Genomic DNA, 19,829 nt, shown 5'->3' on the forward strand with positions numbered 1-19,829 from the left:
TTTAACATGCTTGTCTGTAATTTACTACAGATAAGGCCTCAGCAGTGCATTACAAAGCTTGAGCATAAACTCCTTGGTCTTGTACTCTACTCATTGTGCTATAGCTGTACTATATGATTTCACATTCATATCACATACATGTTACACAGCAGCGTCCTGCAAAGTATGATATCGATCAAAGCAGCCAATTGCATGCATTGCCACATTGCACTGCTTACAATATGTGTTGCATTGGTGCCTCCTTTTCAATTGTCTGTTGCTGCACTTTCTCACATACAGTGGGGCAAAAAAAGTATTTAGTCAGCCACCAATTGTGCAAGTTCTCCCACTTAAAAAGATGAGAGAGGCCTGTAATTTTCATCATAGGTATACCTCAACTATGAGAGAAAAAATGAGAAAAAAAAATCCAGAAAATCACATTGTCTGATTTTTGAAGTATTTATTTGCAAATTATGGTGGAAAAAAAGTATTTGGTCAATAACAAAAGTTCATCTCAATACTTTGTTATATACCCTGTGTTGGCAATGACAGAGGTCAAACGTTTTCTGTAAGTCTTCACAAGGTTTTCACACACTGTTGCTGGTATTTTGGCCCATTCCTCCAGGCAGATCTCCTCTAGAGCAGTGATCTTTTGGGGCTGTCGCTGGGCAACACGGATTTTCAACTCCCTCCAAAGATTTTCTATGGGGTTGAGATCTGGAGACTGGCAAGGCCACTCCATGACCTTGAAATGCTTCTTACGAAGCCACTCCTTCGTTACCCGTGCGGTGTGTTAGGGATCATTGTCATGCTGAAAGACCCAGCCACGTTTCATCTTCAATGCCCTTGCTGATGGAAGGAGGTTTTCACTCAAAATCTGACGATACATGGCCCCATTCATTCTTTCCTTTACACGGATCAGTCGTCCTGGTCCCTTTGCAGAAAAACAGCCCCAAAGCATGGTGTTTCCACCCCCATGCTTTACAGTAGGTATGGTGTTCTTTGGATGCAACTCAGCATTCTTTCTCCTCCAAACACGACGAGTAGAGTTTTTACCAAAAAGTTATATTTTGGTTTCATCTGACCATATGACATTCTCCCAGTCCTTTTCTGGATAATCCAAATGCTCTCTATCAAACTTCAGACGGGCCTGCACATGTACTGGCTGAAGCAGGGGGACACGTCTGGCACTGCAGGATTTGAGTCCCTGGCGGCGTAGTGTGTTACTGATGGTAGCCTTTGTTACTTTGGTCCCAGCTCTCTGCAGGTCATTCACTAGGTCCCCCCGTGTGGTTCTGGGATTTTTGCTCACTGTTCTTGTGATCATTTTGACCCCACGGGGTGAGATCTTGCGTGGAGCCCCAGATCGAGGGAGATTATCAGTGGTCTTGTATGTCTTCCATTTTCTAATAATTGCTCCCACAGTTGATTTCTTCACACCAAGCTGATTAACTATTGCAGATTCAGTTTTCCCAGCCTGGTGCAGGTCTACAATTTTGTTTCTGGTGTCCTTTGACAGCTCTTTGGTCTTGGCCATAGTGGAGTTTGGAGTGTGACTGTTTGAGGTTGTGGACAGGTGTCTTTTATATTGATAACGACTTCAAACAGGTGCCATTTATACAGGTAATGAGTGGAGGACAGAGGAGCCTCTTACAGAAGAAGTTACAGGTCTGTGAGAGCCAGAAATCTTGCTTTTTTGTAGGTGACCAAATACTTATTGTTCACCATAATTTGTAAATAAATTCTTTAAAATCAGACAATGTGATTTTATGGATTTTTTTCCTCATTTTGTCTCTCATAGTTGAGGTATACATATGATGAAAATTACAGGCCTCTCTCATCTTTTTAAGTGGGAGAACTTGCACAATTGGTGGCTGACTAAATACTTTTTTGCCCCACTGTATATTGTTAGTGTGTACTATAGAGAGACAAGTCACCCGTTTGACATTGTGCTATGCCAATGCCACCAAGTAATCCGCCCGCATGAAAACCAGATTGTCACCTCTTTTCATCTTCAGCCTGTATGGCTTCAACTGTGAAGGCATGTGTCTCCTGTTCACCCTTACTGTGCCACAAGCTCCAAAACCCCTGCTCTGTAGCTCCATGAACATTTCTGGGCATGTATAAAAATTGTCCATATACACAACATGACCCAAATGTTCATAGCCCTGAAGCAGCTCCAGCACAACCTGACTTGACAAGGGACAGTTCTCTCTTTGAAAGAAATACTTTCCTGTATATGTAATTCCTTTCAGGCAGAAACCAGTGTTTGCTTCTGACAGCACAAAATCCTTTAGGCCATACTTTGTGGGCTATGGCTGGAATATATTGTCAGAAAAAAAGGTGTCCCTTTTGTTTTATCATAGATTCATGCACAAACAAATCACGGCCAGGCTGATACAATTGTTTATATGTTGGTTCCACAATGTCAAGCAGGGGCTGAACTTTATACATGGGGTTATAGCCTGGCTCACCCCTTGGGATTTGCTTCTGGTTATCACAGAAACTTTGCAGCAGTACGTACCTATCACGCGGCATAACATGTCCAAAGCCACCAGGGGAAAAAGCATGTTTGGACCAATGCTCCCTGAAGTCATATCACCAGTCTAGTCCCATCTCTATCGCGATTCAAAAAATTTCTCTGCCTATCTGTCTGTCTCGTCTGACAGCAGCTGAAAAGCAGCATCAGGAGAGAGCAGCCAGAAGTATTCCAGCGGCTGGTAATCTATTGTGTCCAACAGCAAGTCATGCTGTCTTGTGAAGTCTGGGTATTCCTCCCACACGAACCTTGCACTAAGCTGGCAGCCAATCAGCTGGGGCGGCATCGGCTGGTGTCCGATCAGCTGATGCCAGTTCCTCACTCTCTTGCTCAATCTCCTGATCACTGTCAACAAAATCAGATTCTGAACAATCAGAGTCCGACTCAGCGATAATGCGCAAAACATTGTCTGCTGAGTATTTTCTTTTCTACATTCACTTCCTTCCCTTGGGTTGGTTGTCTCCACACATACCGCTTAGAATTAAGGCCAAAAAGTTCTATCTTGGTCTCATCAGACCAGAGAATCTTATTTCTCACCATCTCAGAGTCCTTCAGGTGTCTTTTAGCAAACTTCATGCGGGCTGTCATGTGTCTTGCACTGTGTGGAGACAACCAGGCACTGCTCATCACTTGTCCAATACAGTCCCCACAGTGAAGCATGGCAGTGGCAGCATCATGCTGTGGGGGTGTTTTTCAGCCGCAGGGATAGGACGACTGGTTGTAATCGAGGGAAAGATGAATGCGGCCAAGTACAGGGATATCCTGGACAAAAACCTTCTCCAGAGTGCTAAGGACCTCAGACTGGGCTGAAGGTTTACCTTCCAACAAGACAATGACCCTAAGCACACAGCTAAAATAACGAAGGAGTGGCTTCACAACAACTCTGTGACTGTTCTTGAATGGCCCAGCCAGAGCCCTGACTTAAACCCAATTGAGCATCTCTGGAGAGACCTAAAAATGGCTGTCCACCAACGTTTACCATCCAACCTGACAGAACTGGAGAGGATCTGCAAGGAGGAATGGCAGAGGATCCCCAAATCCAGGTGTGAAAAACTTGTTGCATCTTTCCCAAGAAGACTCATGGCTGTATTAGCTCAAAAGGGTGCTTCTACTAAATACTGAGCAAAGGGTCTGAATACTTAGGACCATGTGATATTTCAGTTTTTCTTTTTTAATAAATCTGCAACAATTTCAAAAATTATTTTATTTGTCTGTCAATATGGGGTGCTGTGTGTACATTAATGAGGGAAAAAATTAATTTAAATGATTTTAGCAAATGGCTGCAATATGACAAAGAGTGAAAAATTGAAGGGGGTCTGAATACTTTCCGTACCCACTGAATTTTAAAAATAGCAGCAGCCCCAGCACTGACCCCCATGATCACCACTCTTAACATCACCCAATTCTGACAGAGTACCCTTGCACAATAACCCTCTACTTCCTGTGTCTGAACCAATTTGGCATTAATTTACATACAAGACTCTGAACTCCCAATTCTTGTAGCCCAACCTCTCATTTGACACCTTATCAAATGCTTTCTGAAAGTCAAAATAAATATGTTCTATTTTGATCACATCCTTTTGTTGCTTTCTTATAGAATACCAGAATGTTAGCAAAACATGACCTACCTCTTCTGAAACCATGATGATTTTTCAATAAGAAATTGTTCATACTTAAGAATGGGTGCGCAATCACTTTATACTAGTTTTAATGAACTGTGCAAATGCCATATGGTGCTCTATGCAGTTCATCTTTTTATATCTCAACTTCTTCCCACTAAGGAATCACTGTTACTTTCAACTGTTTAATGGTGATTATTTACCTTGCCTGAAGAAGGGGCCTCAGCTGCCTCACAAGCTTGCATACTGTAATCTTTTTAGTTATCTAATAAAAGGTGTCAATTTGCTTGACTTCTCAAAGAATTTCATTGGAATATTTTCTGCTACCAGTTTGTGGTGATCATCCCAAAACATTACAAAAATGAAAAAGGCAGGATTAAAGATATGAGTGACTTTTTTCCCCCTAAGACTATGTCTAGTGGAATTAGGATGCAGGAAGCAATTGCCATGATGTTGATGCATACGTATAAATACAAACTGCTGCATTTGTATTACATAGATTAAATAAGTTTTTTTGTGCATGGTAAAATCATCAAAATTTCAAAGGTAAAGTGCAGATTTGAAAACAATCCCCTACACAATCTACTTGTGACTTTAAAACTAAAACAGTGAATTAACACTGCCTTCGCAATTCATATAACTAAATATTGAAATGTATCTTATTTTTTTACTTATGTGTAATGACATTCTCCAACTTGTTCTCTTACGTAGGTCAGAGTTTCTTTCCGTTGAAGAAACACTTTAATTCCGTGAACACAGCATTGTAGGACTCAAAGTTCCAACTGCCATACCTACAGCAGAGTTTGAGTAAAAAAATGGACCTGCTCATGTGCCCTCTCCTCATCAAAAAATAAAGAGCAGAGTACAAATCAAAATCATTAGAAAATTATGAAAACATTTTAAATACCCTAGGTTCTTGTCTATAAGCCGGAAACGTGTATAAGCCGGAGACCAAAAATCATACGAATTTTTAAAATAAAATCTTATCATAGATAAGCCGGACTCATGGATAAGCCGAACGTACTATAACCTATAACTAATAGAAGAGAGGGAGGTCAGTGGTCTCACTCGCACCCATTTAATTTCTTTAAGGGGGGAGAGAGTGTGAGATATTGGCGTCTCTCTCACTCCCCGCATGGCACGGCCGGAGCGCGTTCTTTCTGCTCTGGGCGTCGCCGAGTCAACACGCGCACATAGCGGTCATTTAAATTGTGATTTTATATGTAAGCATATTTAAATATATATCGCGGTTTTTTTGCTGGTTCGCGGATTTCTGCGGACAATGGGTCTTTTAATTTCTGGTACATGCTTCCTCAGTTGGTTTGCCCAGTTGATTTCATACAAGGGACACTATTGGCAGATGGCTGAGAAGCTAGATTGCTTACTTTTCTCTCTCTCTTGCGCTGACTATCTGTGATCCTGACGTATGGGGATTGCACAGGGGGGCTGTTCGCACACCTAGACGATAGGGACGCTTGTCTAAAAATGCTGAAAGATTATCTTCACGTTGCTATCTTTTGTAAAGCTGATTCCTGAAAAGACATGCTGCACAGTGCTTCGCATACTTAAAAGCTCGAAGGGCACGTATTGATTTTTGACTGAAAAACAAACTCAGTCTCTGTCTCTCTCTCTCTGCTCCTGACGGAGGGGGTGTGAGCTGCCGCCTTCAACAGCTTTGTGCCGCGGTGCTTCGCATACCTAAAAGCCAAACAGCACCATTGATTTGTTTGCTAGAGATTGTTTTCTCTATCTATGTGACATTCTGTGCTCCTGACACACACACCTTTGAAGAGGAAGATATGTTTGCATTCTTTTAATTGTGAGACAGAACTGTCATCTCTGTCTTGTCATGGAGCACACTTTAAACTTTTGAAAAAGAGACAAATGTTTGTTTGCAGTGTTTGAATAACGTTCCTGTCTCTCTACAACCTCCTGTGTTTCTGCGCAAATCTGTGACCCAAGCATGACAATATAAAAATAACCATATAAACATATGGTTTCTACTTCGCGGATTTTCTTATTTCGCGGGTGGCTCTGAAACGCAACCCCCGCGATGGAGGAGGGATTACTGTATAACCCGGATTTATGTATAAGCCGATATTCTATTTTTTCATTTTCACAACTTTTTTCCTTAGATAAGCCGCAGCTTATAGACAAGAACTTAGGGTACATATTTTTCCATTGTACATGTCTGTGAACCATCATTTACAAAACCTCATCTGCAACAAAGCATTTGAACAAAGGTGAAATTATGGAAGGCAATCCTATTAAGTTACGTCGCTGTCAAAAATAAATTGTAATAATTTACAAGAAATTTACATTATATACAGTGCATCCGGAAAGTATTCACAGCACATCACTTTTTCCACATTTTGTTATGTTACAGCCTTATTCCAAAATGGATTAAATTCATTTTCTTACTCAGAATTCTACACACAACACCCCATAATGACAACGTGAAAAACGTTTACTTGAGGTTTTTGCAAATTTATTAAAAATAAAAAAATTGAGAAAGCACATGTACATAAGTATTCACAGCCTTTACCATGAAGCTCCAAATTGAGCTCAGGTGCATCCTGTTTCCCCTGATCATCCTTGAGATGTTTCTGCAGCTTAATTGGAGTCCACCTGTGGTAAATTCAGTTGGTTGGACATGATTTGGAAAGGCACACATCTGTCTATATAAAGGTCCCACAGTTGACAGTTCCTGTCAGAGCACAAACCAAGCATGAAGTCAAAGGAATTGTCTGTAGACCTCCGAGACAGGATTGTCTCGAGGCACAAATCTGGGGAAGGTTACATAAAAATTTCTGCTGCTTTGAGGGTCCCAATAAGCACAGTGGCCTCCATTATCCGTAAGTGGAAGAAGTTCGAAATCACCAGGGGCCTCATGTATAAACGGTGCGTACGCACAGAAATGTTGCGTACGAACCTTTCCACGCTCAAATCACGATGTATAAAACCTAAACTTGCCGTAAAAAGCCACGCACATTTCCACGGTAACTCATTCCTTGTCGTACGCAATTTATCCGCCCGGTTTTGCAGACTGGCGGCACCCAGTGTCAAAGCAGTGCTACTGTTCCTGTGTGATCACCCTTTCTTTCTTAAATCCACATTCCTGGCGCGGCTTTATAAATACACTGAAATTAACTGCATATTGTTTATTAGTGTAATGCATCTAATTGTAATTAACCTGCAGCAATATAATGGTCCAGGGAATAGCCATAGTATTCCAAATACCATAACTGCTTTAGCGTTGTAACTCTCACTGCATCTTCTTTCAGCTGATCCCGTTAAGGGTTGCCACAGCAGATCATCTTTTTCCACATTACTCTCACTGCACCACTCAGAGTATTTATATCACTGTATCCGAGTGGGAAATCACAGCAGCAGCTGATTGGAAAGAGAATTATCGGTACACAGCATGAAGCAGATGCTGCCTGAGCCAGAGCAAACGCTTTAGTCTCTGTACGGACTTCGCAGTTTAGAAACAGTTTCATCCCAAGAACTCTAAACGCACTAAATCAGTCCATCAAGTGCTCCTTGTAGAAATGTTTGGACTTATAAGTACAATTACCCCACTGTAAACTTGCACTACAGTTATAATATTGCACAACCTGCGCCACTTTATAAAGCGCGTATTTACATGTGATGACGGTATTCATTTCTAAGACGAAATGCAGCAAAACATGTTGATTATATTATACAGATAAAACTTTAACTTCATTTAAATAATCTGTATTGTTAATAATTAAACATGTGAGGACACGGTGCCGCAGCGCTAGCTAGTTCAGTAATTGTTCCTGCCTTGCGCTGTATTCTTGCTGGTGCTGATGCGACACTGGAAAGATAGACGGATATAATAATTAAACACGTACTACTAAGATATTTCAATGTTCCTTAAAAGTTTTGAAGAATCGAAGTTCTAAGCTTACAGATGGCTTCACGTCTATTACATAGCTTATTGTGTGGCGATTGAGTTTTTGGAGAAAGAAAAGTAAGGACAGGAATTGGAGGTTAGTACGTTTGAAAGAGACAGTACTGCTGTGATAAATTATTTCAGTGAAGGTCGCGCATGGCGCAGCAAGCCTCTTGCGTGAGACATGAACAAGCACTGCGCCACCGTGTTCCCATGTTTAATAACATGCTTTCATTCCTATCATCATGAAAAAGATATCACGTATACATCTCAGTATTTTAATTATTCAGAGAGCTGTAATATCAAGAATGTAATGGATTATGTGTCCTGTCGGAGAAAGAGAAAGCCCGTTTAAAAAGCAGGTAGTGATTCATACACAGAGCACATAGAAGATCAAATACAGAACAAAGCATTTAACATGCCACTTTAGTTACAATGGGATTTGAGAAACTAGTAAATTAAACGATTTTAAGATGAAGTTTATGATGTTCTACTTTAATGGCAAAATAAACTACGTGATTAAAGTGGAAATTTCGAGATTAAAGTTGACATTTCGTGCTTTTTTCCCCACTGTGTGCCTTTTTTTTGTCTGTACCCTAATTAAGCTTTCATATGACACTCAGACGGTGGGCTACGACTCGCTTTTTCACGGCGACTTTGATATGTGATTTCTTTTTTATTTCGGGCACTGTGCGACTTTGTGAAGTTGAGCCTTCGAGTTTCTCCGAGACACTGTCACTCGATCAGCTTCCTTTTGTTGATTATACCACTGTTTAAGCCAACAAATAGTACGTTTTTCCTTTGCCTCCACTTGGTATTCGCTGAAATTCTTATATTTTCTCCCGTGCTTTTCCCATTGTCTTTTCACAGAAGGCTATTTATATTGATTTGCATATTCAGAGAGGCGTAATTCTGGGAGGAGTTGGGGCGGGACAGAAGGTGCGTGCACGTGCGTTACTTTTCACGCAAATCGGGATTTATGTAGTAGAAGAACGTGAAAGTATGCGTGCGCACAGATTCCTGCATCTGGATTTTTCTGTGCGTACGCACAATCCCGCTTTTGTGCTTACGCCATATTATAGTGTGAGTTCTACGCACGGTGTTATACATGAGGCCCCAGGAGCCTCATGTATAAACGGTGCATACGAACGTTTCCACGCTCAAATCGCAATGTATAAAACCTAAACTTGGCGTAAAGCCACGCACTTTTCCACGGTACCTCATGCCCTGGCGTACGCAATTTCTCCACTCGGTTTTGCAGACTGGCGGCACCCAGCGTCAAAGCAGTGCTACTGTTCCTGTGTGGTCAACCTTTCTTTCTTAGATCCACATTCCTGACGCGGCTTTATAAAGACACTGAAACTAACTGCATATTGTTTATTAGTGTAATGCATCTGATTGTAATTAACCTGCAGCAATATAATGGTCCAGGGAATAGCCATAGTATTCCAAATACCATAACTGCTTTAGCGTTGTTACTCTCAATGCATCTTCTTCCTCTTTCAGCTGCTCCTGTTAAGGGTTGCCACAGCAGGTCATCTTTTTCCATATTACTCTCACTGCACCACTCGGAGTATTTATATCACTGTATCTGAGTGGGGAATCACAGCAGCAGCTGATCGGAAAGAGAATTATCGGTATACAGCACGAAGCAGACGCTGCTTGAGCCGCGGCAAAACGTTTCAGAGACTTTCCTGTATGGACTTCGGGCTTTAGAAAAAGTTTCATCCCAAGAACTATAAACACACTAAATCAGTCCATCAAGTGCTCCTTGTAGAACTGTTTTGACTTATAAGTACAATCACCTCACTGTAAACTTGGGATACAGTTATAATATTGCACAACCTGCGCCACTTTATAAAGCGCGTATTTACATATGATGACGATATCCTTTTTAAGTTGAAATGCAGCAAAATATGTTGATTATATTATACAGATAAAACTTTAACTTCATTTAAATAATCTGTATTGTTAATAATTAAACATGTGAGGACACGGTGCCGCAGCGCTAACTAGTTCACGGATAGCTCCTGCCTTGCGCTGTATTATTGCTGGTGCTGACGCGACACTGGAAGGATAGACGGATAGAATAATTAAACATGTACTATGAAGATATTTCAATGTTCCTTAAAAGTTTTGAAGAATTGGCGTTCTAAGCTTACAGATGGCTTCACGTCTATTACAGAGCTGATTGTGTGGCGATTGGGTATTTGGAGAAAGAAAAGTAAGGACAGGAATTGGAGGTTAGTACGTTTGAAAGAGACAGTACTGCTGCAATAAATTATTTCATCGAAGGTCGCGCATGGCGCAGCAAGCCTCTTGCGTGAGACATGAACAAGCACTGTGCCACCATGTTCCCATGTTTAATAACATGCTTGAACTCCTATCATCATGAAAAAGATATCATGTATACATCTCAGTATTTTAATTATTCAGAGAGCTGTAATATCACGAATGTAATGGATTCTGTGTCCTGTCGGAGAAAAAGAAAGCCCGTTTAAGAAGCAGGTAGTGATTCACACACAGAGCACATAGAAGATAAAATACAGAACAACGCATTTAATGTGCTACTTTAGTTACAATGGGATTTGAGAAACTAGTAAATTAAACGATTTTAAGATGAAGTTTATGATGTTCTACTTTAATGGCAAAATAAACTACATGATTAAAGCGGAAATTTCGGGATTAAAGTTGACATTTCGTGCTTTTTTCCCCCACTGTGTGCCTATTTTTTTTTGTCTGTACCCTAATAAGCTTTCATATGACACTCAGACGGTGGGCTACGACTTGCCTTTTCACGGCAACTTTGATATGTGATTTCTTTTTTATTTCGGGCACTGTGCGACTTTGTGAACTTGAGCTTTCGAGTTTCTCCGACACTCTGTCACTTGATCAGCTTCATTTTGTTGATTACACTACTGTTTAAACCAACAAATAGTACATTTTTCCTTTGCATCCATTTGGTATTCGCTGAAATTCTTATATTTTCCCCCGTGCTTTTCCCATTGTCTTTTCACAGAAGGCTGAGCTTAAGGGCTATTTATATTGATTTGCATATTCAAAGAGGCGTAATTCTGGGAGGAGTTGGGGCAGGACAGAAGGCGCGTGTACGTGCATTACTTTTCACACTGATCGGAATTTATGTAGCGGAAGAACGTGGAAGTTTGCATACGTACAGGTTCCTGCATCTGGATTTTTCTGTGCGTACGCACATTCCTGCTTTTGTGCTTATGCCATGTTATAGTGTGAGTTCTAAGCACGCCGTTATGCATGAGGCCCCAGGACTCTTCCTAGAGCTGGCTGGCCATCTAAACTAAGCGATCGGGGGAGAAGGGCCTTAGTCAGGGAGGTGACCAAGAAGCCGATGGTCACTTTGTCAGAGCTTCAGAGGTCCTCTGTGGAGAGAGGAGAACCTTCCAGAAGGACAACCATCACTGCAGCAATCCACCAATCAGGCCTGTATGGTACAGTGGCCAGACGGAAGCCACTCCTTAGTAAAAGGCAAATGGCAGCCCGCCTGGAGTTTGCCAAAAGGCACCTGAAGAACTCTCAGACCATGAGAAAGAAAATTCTCTGGTCTGATGAGACAAAGATTGAACTCTTTGGTGTGAATGCCAGGCGTCACGTTTGGAGGAAACCTGGCACCATCCCTACAGTGAAGCATGGTGGTGGCAGCATCATGCTGTGGGGATGTTTTTCAGCGGCAGGAACTGGGAGACTAGTCAGGATAAAGGGAAAGATGACTGCAGCAATGTACAGAGACATCCTAGATGAAAACCTGCTCCAGAGCGCTCTTGACCTCAGATTGGGGCAACGGTTCATCTTTCAGCCAGACAACGACCCTAAGCACACAGCCAAGATATCAAAGGAGTGGCTTCAGGACAACTCTGTGAATGTCCTTGAGTGGCCCGGCCAGAGCACAGACTTGAATCCGATTGAACATCTCTGGAGAGATCTTAAAATGGCTGTGCACCGACGCTTCCCATCCAACCTGATAGAGCTTGAGAGGTGCTGCAAAGAGGAATAAGCAAAACTGGCCAAGGATAGGTGTGCCAAGCTTGTGGCATCATATTCAAAAAGACCTAAGGCTGTAATTGCTGCCAAAGGTGCATCGACAAAGTATTGAGCAAAGGCTGTGAATACTTATGTACATGTGATTTCTCAGTTGTTTTATTTTTAATAAATTTGCAAAACCCTCAAGTAAACTTTTTTCACATTGTCATTATGGGGTGTTGTGTGCAGAATTCTGAGGAAAAAAATGAATTTAATCCATTCTGGAATAAGGTTGTAACATAACAAAATGTGGAAAAAGTGATGCGCTGTGAATACTTTCCGGATGCACTGTATATGTGAATTACACTTGCATTTCTCAAAAGTTACTAGCTTGCGCTTCTGAAAATTAAAATTATAATTTTCAAGCGTTAAACTGTTACAGCTCAAGTAGGTCCTCACTGTGGGTTGTGGGATAGGGCAGAGACAGAGCTCGGGGGCAAGGTTCAGAGCTCAGAGGGGCATGCACATACACGAGCATGGTTAGGTACCCGCGCTTCGCAGCAGCGAAGTACTGCTTTAAAATTTTTATTAAGATAAACCTTAAAAAAGTAAACCTTTTTAAACTGAGGGAAAATATACCAATAATTATTTGTTAAGGATCTCTTTGTATACCACATTGTCAGTTCGGCCCTCCAGTTGTAATATGACCAAGCTGAGCGCTGAGCTTACTCTTCAGCATGCAATGTACAGTTGGCCATGTGAAAAGCAATCTTGCCTCAAATCAATGCCAACCTTTTGTAGGGTCTGTCCCTGAGACTTATTAATGGTCATTGCGAAGCAGAGCCTTACTGGAAATTGGAGGCGTGTGAATCTAAGATGTTTAAGAGGCATTGGCAGTTGTCCAAAGGTGTAAAATATTTGGCCATTTCGGTACACTTGAAAGCGAAAATCGAACAATTCAGCGGCAGCCATCAGCTAACATGCAGAACCATAGGTGAAGGGCTTAAGCATTTCACTGTTATAGTGCTCCTGTGTAGTATAATTATCTCCTGTACCGTCATCAGTCCACACCTTGAACCTGTCCCAGTCATTCAATACATAAGACACAATGTTCCTCAATATCAAGAGTGAGCCTGATATGGCCGTGCAATATGCAACACAGAGAATGGAAAAGGTAGTCGCCATCTCCGGGCATGGAAACCACTCGGTAAGTGACAGTTCTTTGATCGATGGTGATCACCTCGATAGACATGTTAATGGGGGTACTGTTGGAACGATAAAGGAAATGGGTACCTGAACAATGTAAACTAAGTCTAAAATACCTACACAATAAGTATAATCGTAATAAACGAACAACAGAGGAGAAGCCATGGATTAAATAAAAAGGCTGCAGTTACCAGCAGGGAGACATGAATACTGTGGCAAAGCAAGGAAGGGAATGAAGAGACCGGAGCAGCGGACGGCCTTATATAGGCAGGCAGCCTGTATGTTAGTCTCAACAAAACACATACTCCCTCCTCAAAATCTTTGGCCACAGCCACATTAATACAAAAATGGGGAAATGCATATTAAAAACAGTAATTTGGAAATTAGTCTGAAAAACAGTTAATGCATTATAATGCAAATCTTCACACTCTAAAAACTGTGCATTAAACCACCATAACTTATGTTAAATAAACTAATATTACTTAGGTGTTACCCTGGTTCAAAGCTCACAAACTGTAATGATGTAACAAATTAACAGTTCATTTAAACATAACACAACAGAGAGAAACTTATTCTAAAATGTATAACAACTTAACATTTTAGAGCTCACACAGCATTTTATGAACCAATCATTTCAGGAGGAAAACTAAGTAGTACTTGGACAGATCAACTTAATCTCTCCACAGCGGCTAACTGGAGGGAATTGGGTGACAAATTCCAAGCCGCCCACAGCTAACTATGTAAACACAGATAACGGCACATGGGCGGGTCTGAAATCATAACCCAGTCAGTGTATGTACATGCCCCTCTGAGCTTTGCAGCCCAACACACTGAGCTCCATCTCCATTGCATGACAGTTTGTTCACGCTTGAGAATTGTACTCTTCATTTTCAGAAGCAAGTGTAATTTTAAGCAGCATAAGCATAATTCACACACATGAAATGTAAATTTGTCAAATTATTAGGAGTTATTTTTGATAGTGATGTCACTCTATACAACCCATCTTTCCGCAGTTTATTTTAGAACATTTTGATGTAGTAAAAATATCCTAGGTACTATATACTGTATACATACACGGATTTGGGAGCCATTTCATCATATGGATAAACCAATTAGTTATTAATGTGAAATTTGAGGTTTTGCTACAGAAAAAAATAGTATGTAGCAACCAAAATTGACAGTGAATTACTTTTTATTTTGTTTTTTTCGTTTTTTTTTTTTTTATTAATACGTTTTGCATTGAACACTGTTGATCAGTAATTTATAACTTTTAAAGTGAGGAATGTTACCATTATGAGTTGCGCTTGCAAGCTATTGACGGTTGAAGACTACATTTGTTCAGGCCTTCTTGTTATATTCTTTTTAATGAATCAGTGTAAATGTGCAGGTTGTACAGGTTTTTTTTAAACCGAAACAGACAAAATGTGCGGGTTATATTCATGTGCCAAGTATATTCAATTATAAAATTCCAACAATAACTCAATTCAGACCACAGTAACAGCACTTGCCTGTTTTTACTTCATAATTACCAAAATCTACACTGTACATTCACAACTTGGAAGCTAGTATCCAGCCTACCGCCCACCACCCACAACAAGCAATCCTCATCAGCCCTATCCATGTGTCTGTATCTGTACATTCTCTCTCTCTTAGGGCTACATTTCTGTATATAAATACTTACTGTTTTTTTTCTACGATGACATAGTCCGCATAATCAAGAAGAAAGCACATAACATGATTCCCATTAGATTCCATATGGTGTGAATCTATGAAAGCTCTGCACCAGCTTTTAATCTTTTTAGAATAAACAATGCAAACCTAAGAAATAGAAATAAAATCAAAATTACTACATATTATATCAATACAAGTGTCCAAGTGGAAAAGAAAAATACAAAGGTGAATTTTCACATCATTTTATTTAGTTAAATATATGGTTATGTCAGTTTGCTTGTATGTCAGTTAGGGATGGGCGATATAATGAGATTTTAAAATATACTGGGATATAAACAGAGCAGAATATGGATTGAGGCAGTATCGTTTATATCAAGTTTAAATAAAGTTTAAATTTTGCAGAAAACCTTTCTTATACCTCACTGCCTGCTCTTGCTTCACTACTGTGCTCTGCTAGCACCCCTTCCCCCATTCAAGTGCAAGTAAACAACTTGCAATGTAGAGGGGCATGATACACAAATTATGACTGAAAACTGCTTATTATGTTAAAATTAGAACAATCGATCAATTATTTGGAGTTGGTTTAGACATCACAGGTCAGATGAGGAGCAGAATCACATAAAATCTGTGGGGAATGCCAAAAGGCATCACTTAAAACAGCAGCACAAAATTCAGTACAAGTAGGCTATTAATCTCTGTTCTAATACTGCAGTTACAAAGCATTCACCACACAAAACAACTAAACCAATTCAGAAGACATTGCAAGCTTCATTTACTCACATATTGCCTTATGAAAAGAAAAGTACAAAGTGGCATGGTATCAATGAAACAGTTCCTTACTACACAGCAAATAAATGCTTCCGGTCTTACCAGTGGAAATGGATGGTTTTAAAAGACTGATCAAAACTGCTGACCCGCGATACATATTGCCCAGTCACAATTACATAACATAACTGCATAACATATACATTCAAGTCAGACATACCCTTACCAGCTTGATCGCTAAACTAAAACATTTTCCATTAACAACTGATATGTAGTCAAGCTGCACCTGCGAGCCATATTTAATTGTGACTATTCGTTTCATTGAATAATCGGGGATAAAACGTGCATCTGCAAACGAGCCATTTCAACAAAACCACACTTGGGGGCACATAGCCGAAGCTCTGCAAGATACCCAAGTAAACAAAGCTGGATGAAGAGAGTCTCGTTGAAATTAACAACCAACAATGGGAGCAAAGTTATCAAAGATGTGCAATCACTAAAGTGGCAAAGGATGCAGTGTTTTGGACATCAACTTCGTCTGGAAATCAGTAGGTGCAAGTTTTAAAAAACTGCTTAAGTGTTATATTTACCAAAGACAGAAGTAAGCAGTAAAGGTGAGTTTAAAACTGCTTCCTTTGCAGGGAGTTTTGTCAGTTAAAAACATTAGGCCTACTTATTTCATGAAATTTAAATTAGCTACAGTATAAAATGAAGAGCTCAGTTCCAAAATCAGCTAAGTACAAAAGATAAATTTTGGAGATAAATAGGAAAATCTGGGTCCGTAAGCAGATTTTGAAACTAAATCCCTAAAACTATAGCGCTACACTGTTGCAATTAGCAGATTTTGAAGCTCAAACATATTTTCTGCGCATGACCAACTGCATGAAAAGTCACAATCACGTGTTCACTAAATATTACCAAAAGGTGTAATTAGCAGATTTTGGAACTCACATCTTCAAATGTAAAATGCTCTTAGGCTAGACTTTGTTTTTTCCAAAAATGAAATGTGTTTTACAGGTTTATTTATTAAAAAACAAATGAAAGTTAAAATTGTAACTCATTTAAATGCATGTCTAATGTACAGCCATGTGCTAATTAGATTTCATTAGACCTAAGTGAACTTCCTTTTAATATAAATGAAAAATAATAAAAAGTAAAAGCATGTTTTATTATAGAACATGGCATGGATGATAACCCAGTGACCTGGGCAATTTCTTTATGCAAAAGAATTGTCAGCAGCTTCTCCTGCAGCTGGTGGAGGAGGAGGAGGGAGCTGGCTGAATTTCAGATGCAGCTGTGTCTGCCTGCTCACCAACTCAACACAGAGACACCAACAGGCTGGGGGAATAAAGGCAGAAAATAATTGAGACAGTTCTAGAGCAGGAGAGTGCACTTCCAAAAGTCCTGACCTCCAACGACCAAAAAAAAAAAAAAAAAACCTCTTCAAGGATTCAGATGCTTTGTCTGGGGAAAACTATGTCACCCTTTTTCATATATCCAACCACAACTCCAACTTTTCAACTCTACCATCCTGGCACACAATGAAGACAGCAAGATAGACAAATCCATCAAATCTGCCATTGTGGGTTACCTAAATGAAATGTATGCTGATCCATGATCTAGCGACCTAGCATCATTTGTTGATCCACAATTTAAATCCACTTATATTGCAGCTGACGGGATCAAGGAACTGAAGCTGTGACGACAGTGGGGGTCTGAACAAATAGGCAAAAAATTCCTGGAAAATCACTCTTATTGTGTCAGGGTTACTTTCCCCACTGTTGTGCTTGGGCAGGCTAGGCGCAGGAGGCTGCACAATTCGTTGCTGAATTTGAACCAATCGTGCGAGAGGGTGCTGGAGGAGGTACTCTATAAAGTCACATAGTGCCAGAAGCACCTCCATCCCCTTGCCCATAAAATACACAGTAAGAGAACCGACTCCAGGTGAAGACCTACAGTTACTACCCCGGATTAGAGACGGGGGTCTGACACAGGCGGGTGAAATTCCAGTAAGATACTACTCTCATTCCATCTAAGTAGTGCGGTCTGGAGAGGGCTGAATCAAGGCAGGTGGTGTGAATGAATAGATACTGGGCAGGAATAGCTTAGCATTGGGCTTATTTAATAGATAGCTTAGACAGGGCAAGCACTGAGACTGAGTGAGTAGAACATTGGAGTGAGAAAGTATGATGTGTGTTAAAGGTATACCGTGTGTATATGTAGTCTAAGCATATGTTTAAAGTTGTATGAGGAAAAATAACACATGGCTATGTAGTATGCTTCTCTGACACAGGACTGATGTTTAAACATATAAAGCTTGAACTGATCACAATTAGGAGGCAGCTTTGCAGAACGTACCATATCAGAGGCGTGAGAGAAAGGGTTGTCTGCGAATACTGTTAAAATCAAACGTAGGGCAGAAATTGTGGAGGTGTAGTACCTGGGAAGCCGATTGTGGTCTAATCATTCATACATAAATTTGGCTTGGGACAAAGCAGAGATTGTATGCTAGAAAGAAGAAGTTGGTAAAGCAGGAAGAATTGAAAGAAACAGGGATTAGGGTATTTATTTTTCTATTACCCTTTTCTCAAAAAAAAAAAAAAATTGTACTAACTCCTAGTACTAACAACTTACTATTATTTTCTTCTAGCATGGTTTTGTGTATAACTTGGTCAGCGGTAACTTGTTTAATGACAGTAGATTTAATCCTAGCCTTAAAGACTGAAGAACAGTCGTAGACTACTAAGCACTGTTGTAAGTCGCTCTGGATAAGAGCGTCTGCTAAATGATGTAAATGTAAATTTATGTAATATTAGAAATTAATGAGAATTTTAGGACAAAGAAAATTGAGAGAAGATAGGTGGAGTCATTTTGGTAGTGGATTAGAATTTAGAATTCTAAAAATTGAGGTAAATATGGTCAAAAAGCGATTTTGGAGAAAATATTGCAGAGAAGGATTTCGTGCCTGCAGTACAAAAACAAAGACTGGACTGAATATTACCTTCTAGGTGTGATGTGGCGAAAGCTTGAAGTTATAGAAGTGTGGTATATGGGAAAATGGCTGTGGTCTAGTCATCCGTGTGTGCAGATTTGCTGGACTAGACTCAGCAATGGTCCTATATATCTAGGAAATTAGGAGGTGCCACAGAGAAGATACTAGAAAAATCAAGGTATATGCATGACAGTGGAATAGAAATAAGAATACCGCACATCTTCAATCAAGTTCTTAAAACTGACCTGGAGAATTTAATTTTAGGCAGCATGTTGATTTAGTATGTGGAAGATTTATTGGATTGCTAGATGCTGCTGAAGCAGTGTCATGTTGATACGATGAAAGTGCTACAAAAACTTGCACATGGGGGGCATAAGGTTTCAAAAACTAAATTACAGTACTGTGAGCCTGAAGTTGAATATTTAGGGAGAATCATAACTCAGGGAGCCAAAGAAATAGCATTATCGCAGGTGGAAGAGATAAGTAAAGCTCCTAAACCAATGATCGTGGGACAAATGATGACATTTCTAGGGTTGCTCCAACAGGATTCCAGAATATTGTTTGAAAACAGCCCTATTGAGAGAAATCATGAAAAAAAGCACGACTGCATAATGAAGAATCGATAATATTGGACTACTGATGCAAAGGTCCAATTTGACTATTAACACTAGAATTGCCTCAGAACGGGCAAGATCATCTCCCATTCCTGCCTTGATTGATCATCTGGGAGTGAGCTACCCAGAATTGTAAGGGGAAATAATTTGATGTGTGCTTTGTGTCCATAACAATCTATGTAAACACATTGTTAAAACAAACGTTTTTCATGTTTTAGTAATAAATAACAAAATGTAGACATGAACTGTATGACGTGTGAAGGCTGATGGCCAAATATCAAATACAGTAATCCCTCGCTATATCGCGCTTCACTCTATCGCAGATTTTATATGTAAGCATATTTAAATATATATCACGGATTTTTTGCTGGTTCGTGGATTTCTGCGGACAATGGGTCTTTTAATTTCAGGTACATGCTTCCTCAGTTGGTTTGCCCAGATGATTTCATACAAGGGACGCTATTGGCAGATGGCTGAGAAGCTACCCAACTTACTTTTCTCTCACTCTTGCGCTGACTTTCTCTGATCCTGA

General features: G+C 40.1%; 1 protein-coding gene across 1 annotated transcript in view; it reads right to left on the bottom strand.

The window, feature by feature from the left end:
• The window catches only part of tdrd12 (tudor domain containing 12), a 725,767-nt gene that overhangs the window by 680,437 nt on the left and 25,501 nt on the right, over positions 1-19,829 (bottom strand). Inside the window, exon 3 of the mRNA XM_051932225.1 lies at positions 14,937-15,073. Within this exon, the coding sequence (XP_051788185.1) occupies positions 14,937-15,073 (137 nt within the window). The remainder of the gene's footprint in view (positions 1-14,936; positions 15,074-19,829) is intronic.

The sequence above is a fragment of the Erpetoichthys calabaricus genome, chromosome 9 (genome assembly GCF_900747795.2).
Source record: "Erpetoichthys calabaricus chromosome 9, fErpCal1.3, whole genome shotgun sequence".
NCBI lineage: Eukaryota > Metazoa > Chordata > Cladistia > Polypteriformes > Polypteridae > Erpetoichthys > Erpetoichthys calabaricus.